The 13595-nt window shown below is 36.7% G+C and overlaps 1 protein-coding gene and 1 pseudogene across 2 annotated transcripts; both read right to left on the bottom strand.

The window, feature by feature from the left end:
* Window positions 1-314: 314 nt before the first annotated feature.
* On the bottom strand, window positions 315-6471 carry LOC147522004 (uncharacterized). Its single transcript, XM_086590320.1, has 10 exons — window positions 6262-6471; window positions 5357-5610; window positions 4164-5275; window positions 3992-4071; window positions 3679-3752; window positions 3511-3598; window positions 3228-3286; window positions 2425-2683; window positions 2125-2243; window positions 315-1645 (listed from the first exon to the last, which is right to left on the bottom strand). Exons 2-3 carry the CDS (start codon window positions 5594-5596, stop codon window positions 4937-4939), a joined length of 579 nt encoding a protein of 192 aa, XP_086446446.1. The 5' UTR covers window positions 5597-5610; window positions 6262-6471; the 3' UTR covers window positions 315-1645; window positions 2125-2243; window positions 2425-2683; window positions 3228-3286; window positions 3511-3598; window positions 3679-3752; window positions 3992-4071; window positions 4164-4936.
* A 1136-nt stretch (window positions 6472-7607) lies between these two features.
* LOC147522003 (ribonuclease III domain-containing protein RNC1, chloroplastic pseudogene) lies at window positions 7608-11535 on the bottom strand (annotated as a pseudogene). Its single transcript, XR_015199322.1, has 3 exons — window positions 11435-11535; window positions 10879-11098; window positions 7608-8313 (listed from the first exon to the last, which is right to left on the bottom strand). The product of XR_015199322.1 is annotated as a ribonuclease III domain-containing protein RNC1, chloroplastic pseudogene (transcript).
* Window positions 11536-13595: the final 2060 nt, after the last annotated feature.

Raw genomic sequence — 13595 nt, 5'->3', positions numbered from 1 at the left:
CAATAGTTAAATTTTGAGTTCAATGACTTTTCCAATTTTGATTTGTGCATGAAAGAAAGATAGATTCTACTTTTAAATTTTAGGATTTATCAGTGGTTTGGTCATAAATCAAATTAATTATGTTTGTTGAGCTATTTTTTTTCTTTTATTAATACTATATTATTATGCCTCAATGCCCTTTCTACAAATAGTTAAAACTTTTTTTATACAGAATAATTCAAAAAATATTAAAAAAAAATCAAATCAATTGTATAAAAACAGTCCCCGTTAGTTGAACGGGCACAAAAACTAGTGTTTATCTAATACAATACTAATTAGTCAAAAGATTAGTAGATATTCATTTCAAAATGAGTCTCTCCCCGAGTGAATGAATTTTAACTAATACAATTCTATTTGCACAAAAATCGGATAAATTCCGTGCTCCAAAATTCTATTTACATACAGCAAAAATGGATACCCCTAAAGCAACTATAAGGTCAAGAATCAAAATAGTTTAAAACTAAAACAAAACAGCAATACACCATTACACTTCAAACATCTACCTAACACTTTATGCTTGCCAACATTCTTTAACTTCATTTTGCCCGCGACCAGCTCTAATTAACAATCCTCACAACTTGAGTTCCAATTTGCTTCAGCATATTCAGAATCAAACACCAGCACCCAGGTAAACTCTCCAGCATCAAAAACACAAATGCCTTCTGGATGGACTGAAGAGTAAGTCCCTTCTGTGAGAAATAAGAACAGCCTATCAAACAAAGATGAGGATGTACATGTATTTCACCATAATAACTCCTCACTGCAACAAGCACGGGCTCTCAGTTGGGCATCACATTGGTAACCCACACTGAAGGCGCTCATTCAAAAGGTGCCAAAACAAGAAAGGGACTGCAAAGTGTGCCTCTAATCGGTAAAATCAAGAGTGTTTTGGGGCATGACAAGAAGCCACTAACGAATCTCTATAAAGTTTCATCTCAGTTCATATTTAGCAGTAAGAAAGGCAATTTACTCTGCCTAGAGCCACCACCTCTCATCTTCTAACACCTTGCTAGACTAGAACTTTTGTTCAGACAAGACAGCTTTGACTGTATCCTTTACAAAGGCATAAAAGCATTCTCTACAGGAACTTGGCATTAGATTCGACATATGAAGCTGCTTGGTTTGATTATTATGTATGCATACTGAGTCAGGAAAGGGGCGGACAATGGATTTCTTATGTTCTAATCCACATGCTGCCAGAACGGTATGAGTTGCAAGCCTTGCAACTTCCTTGAATCCATCAACACCTACAGATGCAACACATTTTATGATGAAAATGTTAGATTCAATTCTGAAAAATCAAGTCCATCCCCAACTAAAACAGGCAACACACACACATAATGACAAAACACAAAGTAATTTTAAAAGGTCAATCAATGGCATAATGACAAGAGGGGTGTGAAGATGAATTAGATGGTAAAACAATATCTACATGGTTCACGAATCTATTCCTTACAGTTTGGGGACAATTAAGTCCCCTTCAGCCCTTCTAATGCACAGAAGCCCGTCTTAACTTTAGAAATTTCTTGTCATTTTGTCATGTTAATGTAAGTCAGTGTGTTGGACACTGACGCACGTGTTCATGTCGTTGTTAGATAGACTTTACCTAAACCAAAGGAGTAAATTTCAGTGACAATGCAAGTGCAACATAACTAACTACAATTAAAAGGTAAACAAACATGTAGGGATATAGCAAAAAATAAAGAATCCATCAAAACAAATAGCACATACCTAGCCGTTTATCCTTACTAAGCAATTTTAAATTCAGCTTAACCAATGATTGGACTTCACACTTTGCACCCTTGTCTTTTGGAGCTTAACCAATAAGGTGACCCCAACCTATATTAAAATTTGGGAGCTCTTACATAGACCTTCGCTGCTTTGTCCTCCTCAACAATATTCAAGAGTGTTTCATCCAGAGGAGGTACAAAATAACAACACACTTGCTTAGTGCTTAAACTAACTAAGAGAAAGTTCTGATATTCACCTCTGGACTGCCTAAATTAACAAATCCTGGAAACATATCTGATATACACCTCTGGACTGCCTAATTATTTTGAAAATTCATATGCAAATCATTCTTACCTCAACCTCTCGATTATTCAAAATGCTATTTTCAAGAATGGTGCTTCTGCGGAACTTCTCATCTGTGTCATCTGAGAATACAGTTGTGCTGTTGGTATTGGCATCACTGGGGTCCGACGCTACCATATCAAAGTCATAATTCAAAAACAAAACAGTATGTGATTAGCAGACAACACGAGGTCAACTGGCAGAGCCTGTACATTCCCGTTCTTTTTCAAAAACCAAACAGTACACAGAAGCAGAAAGACCCAACCGAACGTCAAAAAATAAAATAAAAATCACATGGTTGAAAAAACCAACCATTTTCCGCCTTCTCCGCATGTGAGTCCATAAGTTCAATAGCTCATTGGTGCGTAATGGCTTAACAAGATAATCAGCTGCTCCAAGTTTCAAGCACTTCACAACAACCGCCGTAATTATTCGTCACGCATAATGTACTTTAACAGCTTTATTAAGCCTTTGGTTACCGGAAGGTCAACTTCGACAAGTATGATATCGATATCAGGCCCCTCTGCATTAAGAGCATCAATCATCTGTCTGGGTGTCCTCACTGAGGTTACTGAAAGGCACCAAATATAAAATGTCACAAAGAAGTCCCTTCCTATGAAAGCAAATAAAATGTGATCGTACATGCAGTCTGAAAGTATATACTAGAGAAAAGATTAAGAGATGTGGAATCCTCTCAAAAGAAAGAGTTTATACTAAAGCTTGTATAATAATGAAACCATGGGAAGAGGAAACCACCATAAGAGTAATTGAGAAAAATACCAAGAAACAAAAACTCTGAGTGACTTCTCTTTCTCCAAAATACTTGCTTCCGTTTTCAGAGAAAAAGACCCATGGACAAACAATAACCAAAGTTGAATGCAAACAGCCAAATGGCTTACCAAGAAGAATTGATGCCATGCAAATAGTGACCAATATAAATGGAGCAATGAGATTGTTAAGAATTCTAATGGAAAGGGCAAAGCGTCTCATTAGCCACCCTTATCTCAATTACATAAATCCTATAGTGCCATTCTACAAGCCCAGTCGGAGAGATACTAAGAGATAAAGCGGATAACATTCAAGAGAAATCAGAATGCATCATATAGTGATCTCACCTGCATCAACTTAATACTTAGACCCGATTTAGCTGCCTCAAGAGTTCCAAAGAGTGAACCTGCGACATATGATGTGTCAGAAACCAGCAGAAACACACCCTCACCCTCCCCCCCCCCGAAGCAAAAAGCATAGAAAACGAGCACTATTTCCATTAGTTCTATCCCTCTAACTATGATCATAAATCATGTACATGAGAAACTACCGAAATTTGTATGACAAAAGGTTACAACATCAGATCCACGTGAGACAAATTGAACTTGCTTTAAAGTTGTAACAGCATACCAAATATGAAGTAGAAGTCATCAATAATCACGTCTTTCGCACAATTCTTGATGTATAAAACTGTAGCAGAACTCCCGGCTGAATAGTTCTGCATAAATGCAAGGAAGAATGCGCAACTCAGTAAATATTTTTCATGCAAATGGTACTTAGATCTAAACTTTCACCAACTTTTAAATCTTCTTTTACAGAAGCCCCTTCTCTGAACTTCTGCCGCACATCCAGGAAATCGTATTTCTGGTTCCCTGAATCAAGGTTAACCAGAAGGTTAAAAAATTCAACATGAATGACGAGGTCCGTAATCTGTGTTTTCTGACATAAGTACTGCCTGGATGGGCATAATATGTACAGATTGGATAGAAGGAACAGAATCCATACTGTGATCCTAGACTTATATAATTAGTTAGTAAGGATTCCAAGTGATGTATGCAAAAGGGTCACATACAATAAAGTAGATTGAAAGAAAATGTTCTGTGTGTAAGACCTAGAAGCAATTTGGAGTTCTTTGTCTTCAGGATCCCGCCTCAAACCCTCAGAGAATGCATTTGGTGCCAAGTTGAATTTCTGCACTTCCGCAGTATAGATTAGCAAATCCCCAGTTGAGATATGAGCACATATTTTCAAGGATGATGGAAAGATTAAGAAAATTCACTCACTTTTAGTGTAGCCCATGCAACTCCTTTCCTATAGTACGCCTCCGGCCAGTCAAGTCTTAGCCTTATACATGCGTTGAGAAAGGTGTGGAATGCAATTGGATTAGGATTTGATTGGAGGTAGACTCCTATGCTGCAGTGCTAGCGAGTAATGGTGGCTCAATTACAATGTACCTGTAGAAACAGGAGGAATGATAGCAGGCAACAACCTGTAGAAAATATAGTAACAAGGAAAACAGGGTTCTAATACATCAACACTAAAGAAGGACTATATATAAACAAACAAAATAACTCAAATTCAAAAGCATATAATATTGTACTTATTGACTCTAATGAAAGACCACTAAAGAGGACTATTTGTCCAAACACCTAGTTGAAATAAAGATAACATAAACTAGAAACTTCTCTACACCAACGAAATAAGTCTTAAGAAACCAAAACAAGGAAGTAAAATTGCTCCTATCCAGTCCATCAAACTCCACCACTACCACGCTTTTTCCCTCGGGATTCAGGAATTGTACCAACAACCTTCTTGTATGCATCAAAGCGTGGTTGAAAATACGTTTCCCAATCACCGTTAGTAGGATAATGATAGTCAAACCAGAGTTTCGCAATTTCTGGCATCGGATAGTTTGTTTTGAGCTTGAGCTTTAACATTTTGTTCTCGACAAGCCCAATACTTATAACATTAGGGACATTTTTAGGGATAGCTGATCTCAGTGGGAGAAATGTGACGGACTTTGCCTTTGAAAAAAAGACAACGGCAGTATGATACTTCAAGCTGCAAGATAACCCGACCAGGGCATCTTCATAAATTCATTCGTACCAGATTTTGAAAGGTTCTCCACACAATTTTTAAACCCATGAACACTGAACATCTTTACATACTCTTGCTTAAAGCAACTCAACTCTACCAACAGATCTGCTTGTACTTTTATCCAATTCTCTTTACGATAACCCAATGCTAAAGCCAAGGCTATAAAACCACCAGTTCCATCTCCCATTGATTCTTTAATATCCAAAGTGAATGGCCTCACAACTTCTGGAACTTTATCCATATAGTGAAAGTAGCAATGAGTATAGGAAGGTATTTCAACATCCCCGAGATACTCTACCTACAAAAAACATCTCACTATTCAACAATTTTTTACTTTATTAATTCCTACTTAATCATAAAAACCTTTACACGAATTTACCTTCTCTTTTCTTTTCATTGCCTCCTTCATCAGTCCAAGAGTAACGGGTGAAGCATCGCTAGCACCTTGATCTATAATATGTGCATCATTTGCAAATTTCTGTTTTTCTTTAATCAATTGAATTCTTTTCTCAATATTGTTGATATGAGACACTATGCCAATAAAAGCCTCATCAAGGTACTCTTTTATTGCATACAAATTCATCTTCAGACCAGCCACCTCCTCCTCTAGTCGATCCATTGGAACTTGGAAATCTAAGAGAAAAAATAAATAAAGAAACATTTAGGCCTAGGACAATATCAGCATTGCATATACTATCTAGCGAATTTTTAGCACTGTAAAATAGTTAACTAGTTACTCTATTTTCATACCTTATTGAAATTTTCACGGGAATAGTGAGCTAAGTATAGTCTATCTTTCACTCTTAGAATAGATTAGTTATGTCAGGGACAAACATACACTGCACTGAGTTGCTTGATATCTGGTAAGCTTTTCTAGTCTCAAATCATGCTTACTGAAAACAACCTTCCATCCAAATATAAATTCAGGACTTGTTTAAAAGTGAGACAGTATGTAAACATAAATAAAGGCTCTCTTTAAACAAATTACAAGAGTCCTACTCACATTCTCTCAAATCAATAACTAAAAGGAACAAGATTCAGCATAACATCATTACTGTACAGGGCAGTGAATTCCCAAGGGTTCATTGACATAAGATCAGTTCCCAGACTAGAGACTACAACATATAAAACCACTTACAGAACTAGATTACATTTTTGGGTAATATGCTATGGTCTTACATGCATGAATATCAAAATAATTGCAGAGAATAATTGATAACAGGTGTTCATTAACTAAACATGAAGAACTAAAGCATAAAACATATAGAACATAGAAAATATTACCTTTTAGTGTTGACACGCGAGCTGAAAAGAAACAGAAAACAACTGTTGACTGGTTGATGTCTCTAATTGGGAGGGGAGGTAATAAATGGAGTGGAAATAGAGAATGTGCAGTGGAGATCCATTCGAAAGTGGAGGGGGGAACATGGTGATCGTGGGGTTTGGACGTGGTGTGTGCGGATCGTGGGTTTGGACGTGGTGTGTGTGGGGAAGCCGCGAAAATAAATTATCGAATATTTTTGAAGTTTTGAAACTTTGAAAATTCCGATAAACTGAAACAAAATTGAAAATTGCACTTCATCCGAAATGTGGGTAACGGGGCAAATCCACAGGTAAACATGCAGTCTGTTTTTGTTGTATATGTATTGATGTTGTTTTGGACAAAAGTTGGTTGTATACTGTACGGTTTCCAGCTCTAACTTGCAGCTTGTAGAAGAGGTGAACTCTTAAAACTTATATGTTAGTTGTTGGGATTTGTCTGACCAATGTGCTTAACTTGGAACAAACAACAAAAAGCCATGGGAAATGGACCACTTGTTTATTTAGTTTGTATTTGTTTTTTTTTCTTTCCTTTCCTTTCCTAAAATTTTTGCGGACCATGGACTCAAAACCATTTCCATTTTGGTCTTTCCTTTCAAAAATTGGTTGCCACTCTAGATCTAGATCTTTTTATCAATCATGGTCTAATGTTAAATCCTGCTTATGAATCATCAGCCAAATTTATCATATTCATCTTGCTCTGTTTGGTTTCTGCTTGATGCAGCCTCATTTGTCTACTAGCCAACTTCTGAGTTTTTTGTTTTTCAGGAGTGATACTTGTCCAATAGTTGATAGTTGTATTTCAGCACTCTTTTGTTGTCCAGGCGTTGGTGGAAAGAGAAACACAAGATTTTTGAAATCTTTATGCAATTCCTTTCCCGAATGACAAATCAAGAGCGGGATGCGATTAGCAATTTTCTTAATATCTGAATTAACCTCGAATTTCTGATCGCCCTCCTAATGTTTCTTATAGTGCTCACAGAGGCTTTGCAATTTTGCATTGACGTATGGATTCTGTTGCACAATACCATGTAGTCGCCCGTGGCCAAAAATTTGATGGGTACGCAGTCAAAAGTCAAAACTAAACAAGGAGGAGGACCATTTTACTGTCTAGTGGAAACCGCTTTTAGTATATAACCAGGTCGTTCAATTATAGGTAGGTGAGTTTAAGGAATGATAATGGATAAAATGGTTGAAGCTATAAGAACTGATGTGAGAATTCGAATTGGAAGCACAGTACACAATTCCACATAACTTCATCAACCAGAACCACAAGCAAAAGTTTCTGGACCTGCCAATTCTGTTAATGCTAAATTTAACACACCAGGACATATATAATGCCAGACGAATTTTACAATGAAATACATTGGTTAACACCATGTCTACGTTAGAAATGGCAAATAGCTTAGCTGAAGATACAACTGTATAGTGAAGGACATTAAATACATGTTGACATCGGTACAATATATAGACCATGACGATTGACGAGAAGTGTCTCCTAAAACTTGAGTTTATCCTAATGAACATCACTTAAAACACTTCCAAAGATTTTAGACCAGCTTTCATCCATCAATAGAGGATTGTCTAGAGCCACAATCCAGAATTGCAATAAAAGCTGTCATTTGAACTGAATGTGCAACAACAGAGACTTGTGTTCGCCTAGTACATGTGAACCAATTCATTGATAACAAACCAACTTCACACTTCTTTTGGCTGAATTTGCTCGAAGTCAAATACCTCAAACATGAGGCGTCTCACATCTGCCTTCCCATTCACGGTGTAAGAGAGTCCATGGATGGCTTGCTGAATAGCAGTGGTGACAGGATTCATAAGTCTTCGGTTGTGTTCGTACTTGTCCTGGATCTGCTCATCGTAGATGATAAAGCGGTGGAGGTTTTTGTCCCTGAAGTACCTCCCACAGAACTTGTTGAGCAGAAGACGCCGATGCCTCTCCTGTAACCATCTTCCAGGAGCATCGATATGCTTCATGAGTAGCTTCTCGGCCATGACAAGATCCTGAATATGCATGTGGCGTTACTGCTCATAGATAAACCAAGAAAAAGAGAAACAATCAGATAGATATAAACAAAAATGAATGCCTTTGTCAAGCAAGAAGAAGATGAGAAGCTTAACTGGTTAGCAAATGCTGTAGAGGTTAAATGCCTCATTTAGTGACGCTCCCTACAGATGGACAAGAAAGTGTGTAAGTTACAAATTATGTCAACTGAGAAGTCACATGGATGACAAAATAAGATGGGGATATATAGCGTAACCTCAGGGGGCTGAATTCCAAGTAATAATTGGTGTTAAAGAGGATGAGAAGGAACACGATCAATATGAGCATGCATCTCTAACTCTCTAAGTCTTGAAGAACTATTATCTAGTAACACTTTTGTACATGAACGAGACTACGAGAGTATGATCTCGTTTGAACTTCTGTATCTTCACATAATGATGCTCACAACCACCTTACAGTAAATTACATATAACTGACTATAACTAGAAGGACTAAGTTTGGCCATTGTATATGTATTTTAACTTGAAATAAATGTATACTACTAGAAGAAAAATATTTTATTCTAATAATTGTATTTGAGTTTTATCTATGATTTTTAATTGATCAATAAGACTTTTATTCATACATCAAAAAAGAGTACAGGCAATGGGGACCCCAGATGCAAAGTATAAACAACAAAGATAGCCCTAACATACTAAAGGACTATGACACTCTAAAGTCTAAAGTAGGGAGGAGGAGTGGGCATTAACAAAATGGTGGTGGACTATTTCATTTCAGATTTTCCACAAACCTATACACTGCTAGAATTCTAAGTTTCTTCCACCTACTTGTCAGCTCGCCACCTCCTCTTCAATCCTGAGAAGTAAATAGTTTTTAAAGTTCTAAAGTTTTCGATTGCCATCTAGAGTGGAGGGGAAGGTACCATAGGCAGGGGTTCGATCCCAAGCACTAGAAACAAAGATGGAGATTAGCTACATCACTCCCGATAGAATAGAGAATCTAATCAAGTTGGGTAAAAAAATAGTTTTCATTTTTAAACTCATTTCAAGAAAGGTCGTCATCCTCTCTTTTTGGTGTGCTGTTAAACAAGGAAGACTCCCCACTATCCCATCCTACTCTAAAAATAAAGCAAGACCAAACAATTTTCATCTTGGTTGCGACGCATGATAGAAAGTACAACCATGTCCTAGTTGATAACCAAGTCTTTCCAAGTAACAAGCCTGTCATCAAGCAACAGGCAAATACCTTCCTTTGATCTATTTGGTCAGTTTTATAGGACTCACAATCAACTACTAAGGTTTTACCTACCACATATTGAACACTGCTTTTGGGATACATAAACAATAATTCGATGGTATATGATTAGCAAACCTAAGGGTTAGTGACTAGAATTTCTTCAACCTTGTAAAGTTGTAAGCTTGTTATATGCTTCATTGGTTCTTCCACAGTTCCAGTGCGGTTTGAGAAATATTGATGTCACTACAGCTTCAAAATATAGGAGTTCGACTTTGCACATTTGAGACCTCTATGAAGCTCATAGAAAATTAAGAACAAGGGAATCTAATAATTCACTATCGAACCTCTAAAATAATTTTGACTAAGATTTATAAGCGAAAGATGTAGGGGGGGATTAAGTAATCTCTTGTGATGGGATTGCAGATATAATAAGGTGCCGGTTCATAATCATGATTTTCAGGGGAGAAACAAATCAAATCATTAGCAGTACCCACTACGTACATCAAAACATACCCAGCCACATTTAGTTCTAAAACTATGAGTAAAGGCTTAAAGCAGGCAGGCAAGGTGTGAAGGTGAACTTTAATTTAACAAGGGGGTAGACGATTTTGCACAACCGTATACTCTGCAACAGACTTCTAAGACTCTTTCCACCTGCTTGTTTGCTCTACACCTCCTCTTCAATCCCCAAGATACATATTTTGCTTATGTTTCATTCTTCATTTATATCAATTTTGTATTCCTAAGTCATATAATCACTCTCTGTTTCAGATTTGAAGAAGCATATGTATAAAAACTTAAAAGAGTACAGTCAAATGTAAGTTAAGGAGACCTGCTAGGAAAAATAAGTATACAACAAAGAACATGCCTGAATCAGTCACAGCTTAAATTAATTTCCAAATTTAGCATCATGAACATATTGTTTGCACGATAACCATACGATAACCATGAAACATGACAAAAGAAAGACCGCAGAACAAGAGCACAAGGTAAGTAGGGGAAAAGCATCCTTTAATAAAAAAAGGTTATACGAACATATATGACAATAACAATGTGACAATCTGAAAACCATGATCAAACAATCACATAAATAGATCTTGTTACCTCTGTGTATAACCAACAGTCTTGGGAGAAAAGAGGTTCCCATTCAGAAATATTGGAAACAGAATAGAATAGAATAGTACTTGCAATCATATGTGTTGCATCTCTGTGTAATTAAATGAAGTTACATAAAAAAAAAAAAAAACATATGCAAGCCAAAATATAACAACTTGTTGAAAATATTAAATATTTCATTAGAACGGTACACAAAGTTAGGAGAAGCCAACCCTTCTATGTATCGTAGTATGGCCAATGATTGGTTGGTTTGCCTCATTTTCATGATCTGGAAGAAGCCTCAAGTCAGTTAAGAAAGGGGTCTGAAGGACCCTCTGTGGAACATCAGGCCACCTTACACGGCCAAATATATCGGTATATTCAGTTTTATCTAGTTCAACCAACTTCCTCTTGTATGTTGGATGGGCATAGCTTTCCTCAGTTGCGACAAATCTGTAAATAACGGAACAAATTCTAAGGTAAGATCATATCTTTTCTGGCACACCAGTTTAAAGACTGCATGTCTATGTTGGAACCTGGACACTGGTCGCACGATAGCTTCCTAAAAAGCAAAAAACTGAAGTAGTTTAAATGATAAGTGTGTAAATAAAAAAAAATGAAATCAGAACCTGGCTATGAAACCTAAGTGTCGTTCTATACATAGTTTCTGGAACGAGGACTTTTATCACTCTAACTTTTTACTATAAACATCTCCTTCACAGATAGAACAACTTTCATTACAGTGTTGTTACCTTAGCTTCTGTGAAAAAGAACCATTATACCGCTCACCTAGTGCCAAGTCCGATGCCCTGAGCCCCAAGGGCCAAAGCAGCAACATAACCACGCCCATCCACAATACCACATGCATCATATCTTGACCAGCAATGAGATCAACTACTTTTGGCAATAGCGACGTCAATCCATCCTGAAAAAACAATTAGAATCAATGCTAAAGAGGTGAATAATTTTCCTACATACATCTGTAAATTAAAACATCAAAAGTTAAACACATTGTGTCACTTAGTATCCATGAATCGTGATAATTTTCTGTAACATGGCAAACATATTGTTAAACCTCTTACAAAGGGCAAGTAATAATTTTCTGATATTAATTAACATCATACAAGAGAAAAATAATAACTTGCAACACTTGATAATATAAGTCTCAACTATTATTTCAACCAGGGTTCAAGTAAAAGATATACCTCCTTCCATCATGAGGAAGAGCAGTTCGTACATTTTTTGCCATAGGATGTCATAATCCTTCCATCCACAGAAATCCAAAGCTAGCGTGTTGAAGGCCTCAAAGATAAGCTTTGTGTCTTTGTGTGTATTTGTGTTTAGGTTATAAGTTCAATATTATCTTCGTTAGATTGGATAGTACCAAGAAAAGGAAAATGCAAGCAAGCCTATTTGTCAATAGAGACTGGGGAGAGGAGTCTGGGCACGAGTTTATTGTTACAGAATAATGGTAACCTAAACAAAATTTCATCCAGTTTTATGCCGGTCGGTTTCATCCTTAGTATATTTTCTCATCTTTATGCTATAAGATGATAGATGTGTGGTCTAGATCTGTGCTCATTGGGATGCATTTGAAGCTCTGCGCATTGTAGATTTAGTATTAATTATATTCCCTACAAAATTAACTAATTCAAAATACCCCACTTTCTCATTTTAAATCTGACAGATGGCCCCATCTTAACAACCCTTAAATAATAGATCAATGGCTAAGATTGCAAAAAACCATTTAACTAGTGACACATGGCATAATTTGGATCGTCCCTCTTATTGTACCAATCCAATGGCGCAACAGTTATCTTCTTCATCATATCATCATCTTCTTAATATTCACCCACCACCATCTCCCCCACCACCCCAATTGCCGATGCCGGCACCACCATTGTCCAAATTTAATATCCATAAATTTCAACCAATTCAAAGAAACAGTACATGGGCTAGTTTCCCAATTTGGCTTCTTTGATTTGTTCAATCACTCACTCATCTGTTAACATGGTTACTCTTGCTAACATACCCATGAGCTTCAAGGATTGTTACTACTTATTACCCATGAGCTTCAACGAAAAGGATTGTCATCGTTCATGGGTATGGTGCCACAAGCCGACAATTATCAACTTTATCAGTAGAGAACAAGAAACTTACTAGAATTGAAAGTTGTTTTTCCAATAATTGGCACTTCTCCATTTCCAAGAGTATTGCTTGGTGTAACTACTTGTTTGGACCAATTCCAGGTCCACTAATGACTAATGGATTGAAACCTTTTTTTTTCGATAAACCTGGTTCAGTTGTCATGGGTAGAGATGTCTAACATCGAGTTGACAAATTTTGAGTTAGAAGTTAAAACCGGTTAACTCATTGAGCTAACACAGTGTTACTAGTGGCATGACTTCAGACCTCCATTTTTTAATTTGGAAGCCACCAAATAATTTTTGACATGAGCCGTTAGATCAAGTGTGAAAGTGGGGGAAATTCCGAATCAATTAATTTTGAGAGGGCCTCACTAATTCAAAAAATAAGCCAAAATGCACAATTTCCAATTTTAATCGTAGTCTAGGACAGTTGGATTTTGAAACCATTGTTAAGAATATTTTTTGGCTTATAACGACTAGAAAAATCAGATTTCACGTTTTAATTATTAATAATAAGGAAAGATTTGATTTGATTGGATTTTTTATTTTTTATTTTTTATTTTTTATTTTTTTAACCCTTCGATCTATGTTTAGTATGCACTAACGTCTATGCTTACTTCATATACCAAGAGGTGGTATGTACTGACACTTGCGTCTATGCTTACTTCACATACCAAGAGGTGGTATGTAATCGACACGGCATGCACCCATACCATTTTGTGATGTGTGGTATCGACGTCGTCTGTCATTTCACTTCACATACTAAGAGGTGGTATGCACTGACACTTGTGCATACCATTTTC

This window comes from Coptis chinensis, chromosome 1 (genome assembly GCF_015680905.1).
Source record: "Coptis chinensis isolate HL-2020 chromosome 1, ASM1568090v1, whole genome shotgun sequence".
NCBI classification, from domain to species: domain Eukaryota; kingdom Viridiplantae; phylum Streptophyta; class Magnoliopsida; order Ranunculales; family Ranunculaceae; genus Coptis; species Coptis chinensis.
Note: the sequence above shows the minus strand (reverse complement) of the source record. Positions and strands in the feature narration are given on the sequence as shown.

Coding starts and splice junctions, on each gene's coding strand:
- LOC147522004 (XM_086590320.1), bottom strand. CDS start 5,596: ATGGATCGACTAGAGGAGGAGGTGGCTGGTCTGAAGATGAATTTGTAT. Junction 5,276..5,356: donor CAATGAAAAGAAAAGAGAAG/GTAAATTCGTGT, acceptor TGTTTTTTGTAG/GTAGAGTATCTCGGGGATGT.